Source organism: Diadema antillarum, unplaced genomic scaffold (genome assembly GCF_040938485.1).
Source record: "Diadema antillarum isolate AM-2024a unplaced genomic scaffold, OU_Dant_1.0 seq00000355_RagTag, whole genome shotgun sequence".
NCBI lineage: Eukaryota > Metazoa > Echinodermata > Echinoidea > Diadematoida > Diadematidae > Diadema > Diadema antillarum.
In genome coordinates this window covers 188443-208024 of record NW_027271361.1, presented here as the reverse complement: position 1 = coordinate 208024, position 19582 = coordinate 188443, and the positions used below count along the sequence as shown (strand labels likewise).

The following is a 19582-nucleotide window of genomic DNA, read 5'->3' as shown; positions in this document are numbered from 1 at the left end:
GTGGTGAGGGTTCTGCAGCGGCTACCAAGCGAAGGGGTTACTGGCGCCTCACGCGACAGCGCTCTGTGGTACTGCGTGAGTTTGTGCTAATCAAACAATTCCCTTGATACTCGCATCGCGGAAGTAAAAATCTTTCTGACGAGCAGTCGTCATGGCAACGGGCCTTGAGAGAACTGGGGTTGATGGAAACATGTTATTTATTCATACTTACACTTTTTCCTTTTCCTTTTTATTTCATCGACAGAGTATCTTCAAAACCACCATAAAGATTGCGTTTGCCTCCTCGACAAGACGTAAAAATTGATTATGACGCCTGTAAGGCTTCTGTTTTTTTACTTTTCAATTTCGGCCAGGGACCTGTATTACAGAGAGATTCAATTGACAGCAACCTTTAATTCGATCGGATTTCACGGGCTAAACCTACATTGCACAAACTCACGAGGAATAATTTTATTGCAACTCTTGTAAATACAAGGCCCTGGTAGGCTGATTTTGTCAGCTTTGAGAATTGGTTTAAGAGCACCTGAGACGTGAAATTAGAATGGACTACAGAGGAGAAGGAGGAAGGATGAAAGGTAATCCAAGCGAGATTGAGGCAGAGAGAGAAGGGAGGGAGAGAGAGAGAGAGAGAGAGAGAGAGCGGCGGAGAGAAGAGGAATATGGCATACATGTTTTACTTCATTGTGTGAGACAGGTACATTAATATTATTATGTTGAAAAAGAAGGAGAAAATATTATTTTGACATACCTGTATGTGTGTGTTTGTGTATTTGTGGACGAGAAAGAGGTATAGGCTACATTGTATGAGTTCCATCATATGTTTCGCTTTATTTAGTCATCCACTGTGGGAGTAAAAATGACATTGTGGGAGGATTTGTGTATGGCGGGAAACAACGGTGTACTCCAACAAGTACCTATTGCGTGTGTGTGTGTGTGTGTGCGTGTGCGTGTGTGTGAGAGAGTGTGTGTGTATACGTGTTCGCTTTTGAAAGTGTGACAAGAGGAAGGGAACGAACGAGCGTAGTTTTCTGAGAAAAAAAGAGAGAAATAAATAATCAACAATTGCTTGTCCCGATTGCAAATGATATAACGTTAATGCCCTGGTGCGATATTGCATATTATGACGCGCAGAGATACTGCGCGAACAGCAAGAGATAAACGTGACTTGAATAATATGCGGTGAGGACGTTTATGACTGGTATGTGGCCAGGAAGGCATGCTGATCGTGAACGTTTCCATGCATGTCTATCAGACGAAGCGCCTACCTTGCACCGCTTGCTAAATCGTGCACCTGGGAACAATAGCGTTGGGAAGGAAAGCAAAAATACCGTCAGGAAAAAATAATGACCAAGACTCGTATTTTGAAATTGCATATCGCAGCATGAGCGCTTCATGCTCATTTTGATCTGTATGCCCGCTTGCCTGAAAGGTCACTAAATATCAACCCTATTTTAGCGGCGACGCGAAGACGCAAATTGAAAGCTGGTGACCAATATCTCTCCGAACACAGGTGCAGAAGGACACTTATCGATCCCCCTTTGTTCAATCAATTAAGAGCCGCCAGGATACAATTCTGAGACTCAGAATCGGTTCGGCTATACGTCAGTTGAAGAATGATCATGAGAATGACAACGAAAAACTTGCTGTGACAACGATCCAGGGATCAACGCTGCCTTGTTCATTGATTCGGAAGTCAACTTTTCCAGAATTCACTATTAGTGTATTGAACATTAATGTTGTATAGGCCTACATAGTTGCAATAACATCAGTGAAATCAATATCATGTGTTTGCCAAACCAATATAATGCTTACGGTGATTATGATGTACATGTATATAACTGGTGTATGCAAACACAGACTTGTATATATAAACATATTGATATATTGTATCGAATTGGTTTTCTGTTTAGAGTAGAAGAGTACAAAGGAAGAATTTAAGAAATTCCTTGCGAGGTTGATATCTAACAAATGTTATGCCAAAGGGCTCTGTCAAGCGATTGTGAGTATAATGGGTTGACATAACCATTATACATGTTTGTGATATGAATCATGAATATGTATTATACATATTAATTACGTAACTAATAGGCCCTATATCATAACTAATTGAATTAAATTATTAAATGGTTCTACGAAATCGCAAGTAAAGTTTCTCAAGTTAGCATATTGAGACCCACCCTTAAACTTTGACATATTTTCCTCCATAACCTTCGCTCATAACTAATTGTCATAATATGTATCTAATCGTGTTGAAGATTACGCACGGCCGCCGTTGGCGTGCATGACTTAGATCTGAAACTGGGGCAACGCTCTCGCATGATTAGATTTGTGAATAATGCGATTAAAGGGATGCTGATGTGTGATATTCAACAAAAACTGAATAGAACAGACATCTCGAAGGAAATGTGCTGAAACCGCCAGCGATGCTTTTTTTTTTCTTTGTCATGTCATTTCTCAAAAGGCTGCTTCTTTTGCAACAGATCTTTTTTTTTTTGTTGTTTGGAATTGAAGCACGACTGTATAGTTAAAAAATGTATTTGTGATTAACTGTTACGTGTATACTGAGGAACTGTTGTCATTTGCTCTCATATTTCTGCTTGAATGAATTATACACATATTGCCTTTTTAGAGGTGTAATATAACAATTGTCATGTCCGCGGGAAAATATTGTCTCGAATCATATTACCTGAAATGACATCACCGTTCAGTATTGATGTAATACTATGATATGATATGATATGATATGATATGATATGATATGATATGATATGATATGATATGATATGATATGATATGATATGATATTTCAGTAATCACAAGTACTCTTCTTCCTTCTTATTTGTTTTGCGGACATGACGTCATCAATCGTAATCTTTCTTCGTCAATGAAATAATTTCCACCATCGCTATATTAGCGTCATGATCATGAATAGGAATATTGCTACAATGAATCCTTCAAAGATTTGTTCACCCCCATCCATGCAGCTAAGGTCACTTGCAGAATTATTATGGTGTGTAAAATAATGTAACCCATTAAATTTGTATTCGAATTGACCCTGTTACTCCTCATTCCATTGGATTTACGTGTCGTTTCTCAATCCGTTGCCATTTTTTTGTTACTGATTTTTCCCATTAACTGACAATGATCATAACACTTCCATGATAATCTTGGTCTCCCTGTCATAATGACAGTAAAGGCAATGACATCGCAATGGACTATCTTTCTGGCATCATAACCGTCATGGGGCAACTTATTTGTTGTATAGGGCCCCATTTTTTCTCTCTTTCTTCTTTCTTTAAAACACAACACAACAACCGTCATGCACCATCAACATCAAAACCATCACCACGTCGATCACGTCATCTCAGCTGAAGCAGGTAGGAAACGATAGATGGCGTCCTTTATTTCGGACGCCCCCCCCCCCCGACTCGCCCTCTTCATTGCATGTATTTCATGTCATTATTTTCCATCGATCAAGAAATAAGGGGTATGTAATCATACGACCATGTCACCAAAATTATCAATATTGTATACCTTTAACCACCATGATGTAGAGTACCCCTCTTCTTATTATTTCCTCTCTATCTTTCTTTCTATCTCTCTCCTTCTCTCATTTCCCGATCTATGAATCCATTAACCCCGCATTTCTTTTTTAATGATGTATGTGTACATAATTATGTGTAAGTTATCCTTACTGTGGAGGTCCCAGTCAAGCTTGTCATAGCTTATGACGATCCCCACAAAATGTATAATAACATATTTCATGTACAAACTATGTGCATATTTGTGAATAATGTATGTATGTATATGCATTTTGTGAATAAATCAAATCAAATCTAATCAAAATTTGATCAAACGACAAGCAAAACAACAAAACCGTCGATGATGCCAAATATCATGGCTACTATACGATGCAGGACAAATTACGCAATAAGATATAGCTGACAAGAAAATGAGGAAACGGAAGTTATATAGGAAGGCCTGTATTATATGGTTTGTGACACTCTAGATATCAAGGGTGTAAAATTAAGATTTGGGTCCAGAAGAAATAATGGAATAAAACTGCAATTTCAAATGAAAGCATATTACATACAAGGGTTTACAACTAGTACTTTCATATCTAACGTGTTGTTACCACGGCGGCATACTTTCAACGACTCTTTAAAAATATGTCTTGCGCAACTTAATACATCACGACTTTACCAAATTTCTTCTAAATCGCTCAAAAGCTGGAGAATTTCAATCTGTAAAGGTTTTTTTTCTTGATTTTGGGCCATGATGCATTTTTACCATGACAATGCACTTCTCTTAAAAACTTGTCCTTAAAATTTTTATCACACAGTCACCATGTGTTTGTGTGTCAAAATTCTTCTTAATCGTGTAAAGACTGGAAGAGAATTTCAATCTCCAAGGCTTTTTATGATTTGGTGGCCGTATTGCACTGTTTCCATGGCAACGCACTTTCCAGTACTCTTGAAAAAGGTATTTTGCACAATTGCCTTACATCGAGTTTTTCATGTACGCCAATTATCTTGTGAATGACAGAAAAACTGGAGAAGTAGTTCGATCCGCAAGCATTTTGGAACATAATGTGTTGTTACCATGGTAACGTCTCGTATACCGTTGAAAACTGTAAATATAAATTGAGCTCAACGTGTGCGCCCGATTTCGATTGACTCGCTTTAAAACTGGCGAAGACATTCCATCCGCCAGCCTCTTTTCCAATCTTGAGGCCATAATGTGCTGATGCCATGGCAATGCACTATACAGTATCCGCTATGTTGAGAAATGTGTCAAGCACAACTTACATTGAGCTCAACATGTGTGCCAAATTTCATTTAAAGCGCTTGAATTATTGGGGCGGTATACTTTGTTCAGCAAAATCTGCCATTTTCAAAGCTGAAATGTTAGTCTTTAATCTAAATTACATGAGGATTTAATGAAGTATTCGTCAATCATACTTGAATTCTTTGGTCATCACTATTCTTAAGCCACATTTTCATGTCCCCGTCTTTTCTGTGCTGTTGTCATGAACGATAGGTAACTACCACGAATATCTCACCTTCGTGATCATCGCATACCAATGCATTCACTCTATTAGACCCTGGTTACGAACAAGCGAAGACCGGTGGCTGACCATTCTACGATCTCTGAAATCACTGGTCGGCAGTTGGTTGTCACAGGTCGTGAAAAGGGGGTTTTGGGAAGTCCGAAAGTGGTTGTCAGTGGTGGGCTAGAGGTTTTCGAAGCTGCATCGAAAACTTTTTGACGACCAACCTGGTATCAAGTTGTCGCGTGGAACTGTCGGCAACCGGTCACCGAGTGAGCATGGTTGCCAACCTCTTTCAGACAGGTCTTCAGTGATTTCTGGTCTTTGGCGTGAAGGTATGTGGTCGGCACCGATCAATTGCCGACCAATTGCTGACGGATAAAAGACTGATACTAACTAAAGTAGCCGACTATTTTGCATGTATAATAATCACTACCAAACACAGTTTCGAGAACGCTGTAGAGTGTCTGCGTCCAAATGCCACGTCCATGTGCCTGGTGCTAGAAGTGTTTGATGCAGTCCACATTCATTCATGCACAGTTTCCTGACCCCGTGAAGCGATCCCTACAATGCTGGCCACACGCCTCTTCTTCCTTCTAGGCAAACACTAAATCCGTGATCTCGACCATCTATGAGCAGAACAACGTTGACCCCTCATTGACAGCGTGGGGTATTTTTGAGCAGTCCTACACATTGGCAGTCCTGGAGCAATAAGTTGCCGAGACCCAAACGAATTGATCAGAAACCAATGGGCGATAAGTTTCTAGTGATCTCTATTAGATCGCTGACCAGTTGCCTATTCACTATCAGTTGTTATTATTATTGTTGTTGTTGTTGTTGTTGTTGTTGTTGACACAGTGCTCTCCAACCAGTTGTTGAATGGTTTGCAAACGGTGGGCAACCGGTGGGCAACAGGTCAGCTTCCAGTCGCCGCCGATCGAAAATTTTAGGGTTTTGTCGTCAATTGGTTGTCGATGGTCGCCAGAAATTGGTCGCTGGAGGTCGGCGACCTGTCTTCGCGTACGTGTGACCAGGCCCTGACGTCGCATCATCACTATTCCAGGTTTCTGCGTCCCGTTTGTGCCTCAACCACAAGTAATCGTAATTCTTTGGATTGTTTAAATGACATCTAGTGTTACGCTTTGCAAATACACACACACACACACACACACACACACACACACACACACACATACACATATACCAAGCCAACCAATCAATAAACATGAATTACAGAATCCAATATGGTGTATGGCGGTTTTCACCATACATGAAATGACGGTGTTCAAAATATAACACAACACAGCGTAAACAAAAATTTTCCAATAAGTCTATGTGTCTTTAATAACAAACGTGTGATTTTCGTATTTGACTCTGAAATATACAATAGCCATCATTCTTTTTTTCATAGTTTTCAAACGACGTTTACTCTTCAATCAAATTTGTTATGTACAATATACGAAATGAAAAAAAAAATATCTTGTGGACAGTTTGTTAGAGGAATCTTACAATCAGTGTGTATAGAAAGAACATCCTTTAATGCTACTCTCCAACCACAGAAAACCACCTCAAAATTGTATATCAAGAGAGGAGTAACGTTAGGTTCGGACATAATATATCAAAACGTGGACATACACCATCCAGAGATTGGTTTCTTGAAAACGACAGACAAATAATATACGAGAAAGATAGCCAAGCATGGCCTCTTTACAGATACACACACACATACACACACAAAGGAAAAATCCATCATATCTCATTTTGTGTTTCTTTCTGAAAATCTCTCAATTGCCCGATCTAAAATATTGTTGTGCATTTGTGTATTACTTTTCTACCTAACTAAAACAAACATAAAATAAAACAAGAGCGCAGCAAACAAGTGATATTTGCTCTGCAACCGTAGCGTACAATGTACTAATGAAATGAATAACATTGGTAAGCCTATAATTGAGAATATCAATTATTTCAAATAGCAAATGGATAAACTAATGGGGACTTTGATTTGACCTTCGTGAGTTTTCCCCCATAAATTTCAAATTAGTCACATAACCGTTTCCATCGTCGAAAAGCAAGTACAATCAGGAGAAGGGGGTGTTTTTCTGTTTTTTGTAAATGATCAGTATCCCTTTCCATGTTTTATCCTTTTTAAAATGCAAAGCAGCACGCCCTACTCCAGAGTTAAGATTGATCAAGCAATAATATAATCATAATAAAAAAGCTTGGAGATCAAATATGATATTATATGAATGTTATGCAATGTAAACCATCTACTCCAAGAAACCATGTTTCGTCAAAATCCATCATTTATTTCGGTTGCAAAATTATTAGCAACCTATAAACTTATCTGAGCGCTTTATATCATTGGCAAAGTTTTTACAAGATCAAAAACCCTTTTCTGTTTCATAGCTCCAAAGATTTGTATCTTTTTTATATGATTTTAGCAAATATCAAGAAATCGGCCTGTTACATTTAGTTTCCGGATACAGGGTTCGGTGTAAATTTCGGAACTGTTGCCAATGGGATTATGACATGATATTAATTTGATTTTTTTTCCATTTTTTTTCAATTTCTGTGAGAAGAGTTTTTGTAAAAAATCCATGATTTCCTGTTTTGCGGTCCTCGAGTCTTGCATTCTCCCCCCTCCCAAAAAAAGAAAGAAAAGTATTGTTCGAACTTGTGCGCAAAAGAAATAATAATTAGAATAATCATGTATGGGGTGTTGCGCTGATGGTTTGAAGAACGTTGAGGATACTCCCAACTTTAATGATATACAAAGCACTGATACAATTATATTTGAAGAAGCTAGACTATACGTTACGCATGACAGCACTATATCTGTGTTTCATTGTTACTTGTCGTCACTCTCATTATACCGTCACTATGCAAAAGGATCGTGGCAGATACACACATACAGTACATAAACCTGAACATTACAAATTCCACTTTAAATGTGTCACACAATATGCAAAAATAAATGAACATTTTTTTTATGGCCTACGTGACAAATTACATTATAACATCATAGTGCGAGTATGATTGCTTTCCAAAGTCAGCTTTAATAACAATAAATCGTGAAATCTACTGAAGCTAACGTTTCATTGAATCTGTAAAAATCATGGTGTGATGCACGTTTCTGTAATTTGGAGTAAAAATAAGGAAAAAAATCAATTAAAGTCTTCTGAGTCATAAAAACGATAAAAGTTCACCACAAGAAGATACTACAACAAAGGACTAGGAATTGCATTTGACATTAGATCGTGCGTCCCCTTCAATCCACTCAAAATGTTGTAACAATCGGTTATTACTATTGACAATAACTATATATAAACTCGGCTACATGCATTTTAGAAGGGAACTTCGTGCGAAAATGATAGCGTGGCAGGTGAACATAATGTAGTCACAAAAACGAACACATTCTGTGGTGTGATGCTGTATCTTTTTACTGTAAAGTTAATTATTTGTTGCCAGCCATTCAAGAGGTAGAATAAAAAAAAATCTTTCATTTAAGCACCCCCCCCCCTCCCTTGGTCATAAACCATCGTTTATTTTGGTGAAAAATTATCAAAAGGTTTCAAATGGCTATATGTATAATTAATCCTGAAATTGGCAACACATTCAAAAGATTTATGTTAGCATTATGGCAAATAAAATGCAAAATCTTATATTTTCATAATTTTGCGCAGCTTTGATAAATTGAGCCAAGGATGGGTCTAACTACTTCCATCTAAACCATTCTCCGAGAAAAAGAAACATTATGCATTTGAATTCTAAGTTGCCAATTTGGTGATAATAAGATGATCAGTTTTGAAGCAAAATCACCAAATGGCTTGATGGTTTAACGTTGCCGCTACCTTATGCAGTTGCTGTTTCTACTTCTCGTCGTGTGTGGGTTGGGCGTGGAGTCGACAGGTGGTTTGCTGATTTTTGAAGAATTGTTACTTTCTGTTGCCCTTGGTTAGAAAGGAATAGACTTTCATCTTCGAAAAAAAGGGGATTAATTTTGCTGACTTTTTCTTTTTGGTCGTTTGATATGACGTCTTTAATAGGAGGGATATCTGAATCTATTCCATTTCAAACGTCAAGACGATACAAATATAACAGCAAGTTAACATGTGTTGAGAGTAAAGCAGGACAAGAAATTACGGCATGTTATCGTAAATCAACTTTCATTCCATAGAAAAAATGGCAATGTCGTCATGATGACGACATAATGTTGATTTGATATTATGTATGCATGCACCTAACTGCACATGATGGGATGATATTGACAGGTGCAGCGTTTCTCCTCATTTAAGGCGATACAGTAAGTTTGCCTATGCGTAAACAAATTTCTTTATTTCTATTTCTTTCTTTTTTCTTAAAGAAGAGACCCTGTTTTACTAAATACCACCTCGCAAATAGCATATTGCATCTGAAGCTAGTATTGTGTCTTCTCCACTACTTTTTAGTGCTAAATTGATGTCTATTAGTGCAGTGGAAGTCTTTATACTTGACCTTGGATTTCAAGAGCAGGTGTATTCAATTCGTTTTACTGCAGAACTGTCATAAAAGAATACAAACTATTTGAATATTACTTGATTTGTGGACATAATAGCCTTAACAAAGCTAAAATAAAAAGGGTCTGGTGGTAAAGACCACATCGTGGACTGTGTACCTTTTACTGAAAAAAGCACCGTCAGTCATCAAACCCTGACACCCATTTTCATCAGTAGTTTGCATGTATTTTATGGTCTATACGTCCAAAATCAAACCGTAAGTCTGAGATAATGCAGCACTTCTTGAATTTCAAACGCTGGCTGTTCAACGAATACAATTCAAAGAGCGATTCGAAAGCAAACCAACAAGAAAATAGTCATACCAAACCATGAGCAAAAGAAAATTTCGTCTTCTGTGGACATACAGTGGTGCAAAACTGACATAGCAAAATTTGCTGATGGATGGAGTGAGAATAGGATTGAATCTACTCTTTCCAAAGATTCCATGCGTAACATATTTCGTGTTCCAGTTAAAGCTAAGTAGCATTTAGAGATCATACTGATCGCAGTCCATGAAAGTTGCCTTCCCTTTTGGTGAAGGGAATGCGGGGTGATTTGAGCTGTTTGGATAAAAAGTCGTTTGAGTTGCAGGCATAGTATATAATATGTAGTGACCTCAACATTCAGAATTCCACGTTATATCGTTTTCCTCCGGCCTTGGTCGACAGTTATTTCACGCCACATCACCCTAATGCCATGGAGACTGCACCTCGTTTGCGATAGCGATCATACGCCTGGATAACGACAAAGATCTAATGTTTGTGAGACGTCGGAAGAATGCATTGAAAGTGAAGAAAGCAGGCTTGATGTTTTAAAATGATCGGTCGTGCATTCTGTCGAGTGGCCAATGCGTCAGAAAGTAAACATTACTGGCAAAAATACGGGTCGTGTGCTTCATGAATTAAGTTGGGACTTGGAGATACATCACTTGCAAATAGTCGTTAATGTCTGATACCTATGCACGTTTCTCTCCGTATACAGCTGGACTGAAAATGCGTGAGCTAGACATGACTGCTCCAACATTCAAGTTACGATTTCATTTAAAGTTCTGATAAATAAATCACTTATTAAGAGGGCGAGAACGAGACGAGAAGGTATGATTAAATGGACAAAACAAGATGTGGAGGAAGTCAGCTGTAGTTATCATGGACGTAGCCATAATGGCACAGCCGCTTTTCCTTGTATTGAGTATACTCTCCTAAGCCATCATAAATTCAAGCAACTAAAGTGGCAAATGGTTGGAGGTTGCAGTACGCCGTGTGCAGGAATTTTTGTCGATTATAAACAAGCCAACATGTGCTTAATTCCTCTCTTTTAAAATTGGGAAAATGTATGAGATTGAATTTAGACAAGCCTTTCAATAAAAGTTTAAAAAAGAGAACATTTTTGACACGTGCTTATTGCTCCTTGAGACTTTGTCATTCACTTGAGGAAAACAACACACAATGTCTATGATGACATCAAATGTAACTTAGACACTCTTGTAGCGCATTCTCGAGTCAATAGTAAGGAAAATCACTCACTTTAAATACTGACAGATAATAGTCAAACATCGATAAAACGTTTTATATGCTGTACAGAACCTCTTCAAGCAAATTCATCCCGATATGTGTACCGCGACGTATTGCACATGAAAAAAATTCATGAGAAATTGTGTTACAACAATTCCATTTCTCCACCATTCTATTGTGCAATTAAATACAATCAACGTCTAAAAATTCAATGACTGTATAGCAAAATAAACAAATCTCATTCATGTCAATTTACAGTAAATATCTACAACTTTTTTATCATATATGAATCTCAGGAGAATTAACGAAAGACAAATAATGCACAAGTCATTTCCCACCACTCTTCAATTAAACTTGTTTTCTGGCATCACATCAAGAACGTCTTCTATCATTACTGTGATATTGCACAAAATAACTGAATATCAACTACAATTAGATTTTGCACTTGTACTTTGATAACGTATAGTCATACAGACACAGAAGATACAAAAAAAAAGAATGAATGAACTTACCAACACGACTCAACAGAAAGTAAGAACAAGTATACAATGTCTTGGTCTTTTCCGTCTTTGGTCTCATAGAAACATCCCTTTCAAATCAAGAAATTAATCGTTCTGTACATTACGGTATAGATATTGCTTAGATCATAACCGGTAGTCGCCATACCTTGAATCTACCATTCTTAAAGAGTTGTTTGTCTGTTTGTTCTGATATCACCTTTAGATATATGAATACCAACATGCGACACAGCAAACACTGAATCAGCTTATCACAGAAGCTATCCATTTTTTTTTTGAGTCAGAAAAGATTATCTACCATGAAAATCAATCATTCGCTATTTGATTTTTCATCAAGAGAACTTTAATCGTAGATGATCTCACATGGGCTTTCGATTATATCCTCACTGAGTCGAAAACAATTTATTCATTAAATAAGTACAGTGCAAATACCGCTATCTTGCAGTTCAATTAAAGTCTTGTACTCCTTATTACAGAAAAAAAAATTTTATAGAAATTTTTAATAAATTTTTTTATAGAATTCTTGAAGAAAGAATACTGTTCTCAATATTCGCTATAGAGTTTTGACATAATTTTGATATGATTTAATTCATTTTTTAAAAGATGACATTATCACTATTATTATTACTTTACCAAACAATGTGGGACAAAGACAAAGAATGGGAAAACGTGAAGCAGGATATCTGTGTAATGAACACATATGACAAACACGCTGTGCTTTTGCATGGACTCCATGATGATTTGGACATAATTGTGTCAAGTTTCCTTTATTCCTCACTCGAATGCATGATCCAAAAAACACTGTGAAACAATGAATACACATTATCATAATTAAGTATGGAAACTCCTGTGTTTTCACAACGGTAGTACGTAACTTACAGAGTTCATTTGCAGTACGACATATTCATCTATAACTGTATGCACCACGGAAACACTGTGTGTTATTTCGTATGACAAACGTACACATCCTAACACCATGAAACTTTCTCTCACAGCAATACCAAGAAACCGTCCTATATGTGCTCTCTCAGTAAATATATATCGAAGAGCAGAAATAGAGAAAGGTGAGACGGACGTAGGAACAGATAAGCAATAAATAGACAGACATGCAGATGGACAGAATGAGATGTGTCTGTTTGAGGAAGGTGTGCAACACAGACGCTTGGTCGGTGGTGCGATGCTGTAAATAGTTTATGATTTGCTCAGGACGCCGTCTTCTTTCGAATATTCTTTCAACTAGTGGACCAAGGTAATATTCATCATCGACACCTCCTTACTAAAATGGTTGGAGCACTATAGTTCTTTTGACACACGGTGAAACTCGAAACCGGGAACGACAACGGAGTGAAGGGACCAGGAACCAAATCTCGCCGGTAGACAAAGGGTGTGACACAGACACATCTGATATTTAACAGTGTGCAGTCTGTGACGTTTTATACGCGCACGCGAAAGAAATTCTTGTCGCGTCGTCAACCGCATGCGGGATCCGCGTTCTCGCTGTCAAAACATCGGACAAAATGGCGCGATAATCTCGTGACTGACTCACAGCAGTAATGAATGTGGCATCTCCACACTTCTCCCAGCAACTCTTTTGTGATCCTGTATAAGATGCAAATTTTATAGTCACCTGCATCTACGTAATGGATGCACCTGAGGATTCAGGAGGCATCACATGACAGTGCATTTGCCCTTCAGCTTCTCGCGGCGCTTCTGCGATTTCGTCTTCTTTGTCTCCAGGTGAAGACTCATGCTCCGCCTCTTTTCCAGCTGGAGCAGATCTTGGAAGAGTTCTTTGACGTTGTAGTTGGTCTTGGCCGACGTTTCAAGGAACGCACAGCTCCAGAACTTGGATTGTTCCATACCGTCCTGAATGCTGACCTCTCGATTGGGGTCATCGCACTTGTTGCCGACGAGCATGATGGGAATTCCGTCGACGTCACCTTTGATCTCGCGTATGACGTCATATATGGGTTTCAGTTCTTCCAGCGATTGGCGGCTCGTGATGGAGTAGACGAGAATGAAGGCGTGGCCTTTGCTAATTGACAACCGCTGCATGGCCGGAAACTGGTGGGAACCAGTTGTGTCCGTGATTTGCAGCGTGCACACATTTTTGTTGCAGCTGATGACCTGGCGGTAGGTGTCCTCGATGGTCGGTATGTACGTCTCGCGGAACGTTCCCCGCACGAAGCGAAGCACCAGCGAGCTCTTTCCGACCCCGCCGGCGCCGAAGACCACCACGCGGTAATCGTTGCTCTGCTCCGGCATCACGCGCAAGCGGATGCTGCGATCACGAGGAAGCTGTAGATTTGAAATAAGAGAAAAAGATTATCAACATTATGGCTATATTCTTGTTTGATGGACACATTACGATATTGTGACCTTAACCAATGACAAGCAAGCTATACGAATTCAAATCTACTTTGCCACGCACATAATATATTCGTCAAAATTCTGGAATACTTAGGTATATAACCAACCAGCCATGTACAGTATACATTTCAAAGCGCCACTGAGAATGTGCATATGAATACAGATCTGTCTCTCTATCTGTCTGTCTCTGTGTGTGTGCCTTTATGTTCTCGCGTATGATATGTGAGTATGTGTGTGCCTGTGTACGCGTACAATAAAATGGATATAAATCGCCTTATCCACAATTTTCAGCACCATAGGAATGCAATTAGCTGGAAAATGAGAAAAGACTGCTGTCAGTAATCGCTGATGGGGAGAAAAAGACGAGACAGAAATGGACAAAAATGCACGCCATTTCTTCAAAGACACGTTCAAACACATGCAAAAATAAAAATAACTCTTTTAGGTTTTGTACAGCTTCCTGTAACAAAATGTGATAATGAAGAATAAATAAGTGCGGCGGATTTTTGAAAATATACTCATGTGTTCCTGCCGGTCAAGTCAAGTTCTGCTTGTAATTCAAGTCTTCAGCATTGTGAATAGAATGTTTATTTGCCATTTAATGTGCAACATGCTTTTTCCCTACATGTTGCTCTCTGTACACAAGCTTGAAAACGATTTCATGAAATTAACTCTTTACGTCATTGTTTCATGCATTACTTTATCAAAGTGACAGATTTCTATATCATGTCACCAATTGCAAATTGCAGAAATGAAATAAAAATGAAATGAGAACACACCAATCACCATCGGTAACAACGTCGAGAAAGCCAAATACTGATAGCGGCATGGTAATCAATCTGAGAACATTCTACAGTTGAAATATCCGTACCTTGATGATACTGTAATGCAATCTTATGAATTCGGAAATGGATTTGTCAGAACAAGCGAGGTGAAATGCCACTGAAATAGAAGGGAAATATTTACATAAGGCTTGGAGAGACTCGTCCATGCTAATGTTATTCCGTCGGCCCCTTTATTGGCGTACATAAATTTGTGTCTGCGAATGTGTGTGGTGTGTGTATAATACTATGTGTGTTTGTATGTGTCCGTTTGTCGGGAAGAGTACGGTGTCCACGTGTTTCCCCTTATATCTCTCACCGTGTAACGAAATATAAGGGAACTGATCAGCGTCGCGTGTTGAGATTGCATGCTTTTTGGGGGACTCTGGTGGCTATATCTATAATGTTTGCGCTGTCTTCCTGTACCTCGCTATGTAACCCCGCTCGTCGCTTCCGTCTGGCGTTCGCTGATTGCTTTACGTGACTTCGCAGGGAGTCTCGAGTAAATGGCAGACATGCCCTTTCTATGCCCCTCAATCTCACGGCGACCAGAAAAAGAGTCCCTTTTCCAAATTCCGTCCCAAGGGGCAGGGCAGCGTTCTTGCATACTGTAATGTTGCCAAAGGATTACTGGGTCTCGACAGTGCGTGTATCAGTCCTGTCGGAAAATGTCACGAAGATCCTATTCCAACGACGTAACAAACAGCTCCGTCCTGTCAGCGAGGATTTAGCGAAGCTTTATACGCAAAACACAACGTTTGGTTTGAATCTCCTCCCCTGGCTATACCGAACCTAATTGCGTATTTTGTTATCCCCCTTTTTCGTCCCCCAAAATCCGCATTACCTGATATCCAAATTGGCGTCACGAATGCTTCGCAAAGAGTGGGCACATAGTTCTATATTTAGCAGCGAGAGTAGTGGAATGATTAGCATGGTGAGTTCGCAATTGCAGCATGGCATTATGTTATAAAATCCTCATAGAAAAAAGCATGCCTTCAAGGGCGTGACTACCTTCCGGATGAACGATTAGTTTGATCTCTTTAAAGCCCGTCTCCCTCGCCCGGAGAGCTGTTGTGGATTTGTATGTTTTGTCTCACGAGAAAATTGTGTTTATTTTAGCGTAAAAGGACGATGCACAAAAGAGCAGCGTATCCCAACATTAGAAATGACTACTAGTATTTATGGTTTTATCCAATAGTATATAACATAGCCATTTAAAATCTGTCGACGACTGTAATAATTATTATATAGTATTATTCCTCCCATGTACAAAGAGCAGTACGGAATCTGAACGCGGGTGAGGATATCTAGTGTTCATATCACCTCATAAACACCACGAAACTGTTTGATTTACGATGTGACACACATTTCTTTAAAAAAAAGAGGAAAAAGCGGAATCAAATGATGATTGTGTAAAGAGACAACATAGTCGATGTTGCCGTATTGTCCAAATGAATGTGCTTTTAAGGGTACGGGAGAGGAATATCTCGGGTTCCCGGATCAAGATGTCACATGATGATGTCACAAGCCGTCATTGAGCTTGAGCATGCGCCAACATAGTCTTACTTCCAGTCTGTTGGCTATAATTCTTCTCGTCTTGATTATTACTTCGACTATAGGGTATATACATCTATCTTCTATGCACGAAGAACTTTGATATCAATGGCATGACATTTAAAAGTTGGTGTTGTGATAACATCCTGTATGTCATTCCATATAATAATGATAATAATAATAATAATAATAATAATAATAAGTACAGCATTTGTAATGCGCCTTCGATCTAGTAGCCTATTCTGAGGCGCAGAGGGACGTAATTACACAAAGAATAACATACATCGTAGTCATAATTGTACATAAGAAGGTTGAAAAAGAAGAAAGAGATAGATAGAGATATACACTCAATGAGCAATTCGTTGAAAATTCAATCAAAACAAGATGCGAACATATGTGATTTCAGAAGCTTTTTAAATGTTTCAATGGTCTCTGCTGATCGGATCCTCAGTGGAAGAGCGTTCCAGAGAGATGGGGCTGCAGCAACAAAGGCTTTTTCTCCGAGAGTCGAGATTGTTCTTTTAACTGTTAATTGTTTATTATTACATGAACGGAGATTTCTGCCAGGGACGTATTCTGAAACAAGGTTTTGCAAATATTTTGGAGCTGAAGAATGTACTGCTTTCCATGTATGAAGAAGAATTTTATACGCTATCCTCTTGGATACTGGTAGCCAGTGAAGATTTTTTAGAACTGGGGTAATGCTGGAGAAGCGAGATGTTCCACTGAGGACCCGAGCAGCAGAGTTCTGAGCACGCTGTAGTTTGGCCAGTTGGTAAGATGAAGCACACTGACGATGATAATCTTACTATACACCCAGGAGTGTTACATCCTTGCGAGCATTGTATTTCGTTATACGATATAAAAACTCGCCGACTGGCAGGTAGGCTATATAGCTCTTGCTCGGATTTCCGCCACACCGACGAACTCTCTCATTGCGCGCTAGAGTGTGGCCCTTAAAGATCGAGCTGTGCTCATTTGGAATTCGGGACGGAAAACAAGCATCCACGGCGTATGGAGAGGTGTCGGGTAAATTGAGTTAACACACTGTTACATAATATTATGTATCTCTTTACTCCTATGCCCTAAACATTATGATACGGTCATACAATACCCATCAAAATATGTGAATGAGAGATACACAAACTATAACCTCACACATGGATGTGTTCGTGCGCATGTGGGCATTATATTTCATGAGAATCATGTGATTGGAATTTGCAAAAAGAAAAATCGAAACTCATTCAACGAAATCCAATTTCGTTCATGATGAGTACAATCCCACATACGAAGGAGAAAACGATTTACTTAAAAATCCAGACATTTTTATACCATTATGTCAGTTTTGGCAGCCAGAAATCAATATTACTCTGACGAATAATGTTATGTTTCCATTTTCCACAAGTGTCGAACACCAAAGAGAGCTTTGGGCTGGGATTAATGTAATGCACATGCATGTAAACTACAGACAAGTCTACTAATGTGCAGTCTGGAAGAACGGACAGACTAGAACAAAGGTCACAGTTGCTAATCAAACCCCCTTTTCTACAATTTCCGGAGGAACAGACGAGAATCCATGTGCACTCTGACATTAAACAAATGAGTAAGCAAGCCCCTGTCGAGGTAGGTGACCCCTTCTGCCCTCCCCTCCGCCGCTCAATATCGTATGGCGCTTCTAACTGAGCGAGTCAATGTGGGTTTGGGCACCAGTCTATTTATATCAGCGCGGTGATGGAGCACGGGCACGAATGCACAGAGAAGGAGAACGCATATTGAATACACGGTGCTTCAACACAACACACACGAGAAGCTGCCGTGTGTCAACACACTCTCACTTGAAAGCTACTACACTAATGTAGTTTCAGAGAAGCTACATTACGAGCCATCAGCTCGTGCACTGCTTAACAACTCCTAGATACAGCTCAAAACAACGACGTTCCCGTATTTGACGTACAAGTGGTCAGTTTCCAATAGAACCATAATCTTAACTAGACCTAAATGTAGAGATTATATTGACTTTGCTTCCGAAATGATATATTTTCCCGCTTTTCGAAGCCATATGAAAACACCTATCTTCGATTGAAATACGCAGACACGATTCCTTCTCCTCCTCCTTCGGTATTTTCTATGTAAACAGACATACTGTCTTATCTGAGCATGTAATTACGCGTTTTATTATTCCTCTGGTTTGTCTGATTCCCGACACTACGGTATATTGGGACGATATAAAGATTAATCATCATCACTGAATTCATTGAAGTTTATCAAACAACAAAGGAAAACATTGAATGACGTGACAACATAATAAAAGTAACAGAATTATCACATCAATAATACGTTGCCCAGGACAAGACGCATAAACGAATGTGCAGGGCAAATAAGAATTGGACATGAAGTAGACATACAGAAATTCTAAAGAAAATTACAACATATAAAGTTCTGCTTGTATCTCATCTCAGGAAAGGAATTACATTGTGCATAAGTTTCCATTTTGTGAGAAAAGTGCACATTCCTTTCCCTTATTACTGACGTATAATTGGGGTAATAATCATTCACCTTGCCTTCTGAAAGTGCTCTGTAATTATGCTATATATATAAAAAAAAATGAATTTCTCTTCATACTTTCAAGCTAAAATCGTTGACAAACTGCGACATCAGAAAGAGGTGAAGTCACCTTATCTGGCCATATATAGCGGTACCGAAAATTGTCAACATTCATAACTCTGGAACGGATTGTCTGATTCTCCTCAAACTTTATTGATGTGTTCTTCATTTAGTATTTCTGGTGCAATTCTGCATTTATTAAATCCACGTTATGCATTGAGTTCCATTGCCCTTAAATCACCAGTACGTATACTTCCGCACATCCAGAGAAAACGGCGCCCTATGACCAAACTGGACCAGTTGGCATCGGGTAGAATGGAATAGAACGGAAAGGAAAATAATAGAATGGAATGGAAAGTAATAGAATGGGATGGAATGGAATGACATGGACTGGAATGGAATGGATTGGAATGGAATGGAAGGTAATAGAATGGGATGGAATGGAATGAATTGGACTGGAATGGAATGGAATGGAACGGATTAGAATGGAATGGAATGGAATGGATTGGAATGGAATGGAATGGAATGGAATGGATTGGAATGGATTGGATTGGATTGGAATGGAATGGAAAGGAGAGGAATGGAATAGAATAGAACACATTATTATGTCGTGTTTTAT

General features: G+C 38.9%; 1 protein-coding gene across 2 annotated transcripts in view; it reads right to left on the bottom strand.

The window, feature by feature from the left end:
- Positions 1 to 12331: 12331 nt before the first annotated feature.
- The window catches only part of LOC139731056 (GTP-binding protein Di-Ras2-like), a 96988-nt gene continuing 89737 nt past the window's right edge, over positions 12332 to 19582 (bottom strand). For both annotated transcript variants that reach the window (XM_071641935.1, XM_071641936.1), the window contains exon 2: positions 12332 to 13912. In XM_071641935.1, the coding sequence (XP_071498036.1) occupies positions 13283 to 13912 (630 nt within the window). In that variant the 3' untranslated portion in view covers positions 12332 to 13282. The remainder of the gene's footprint in view (positions 13913 to 19582) is intronic.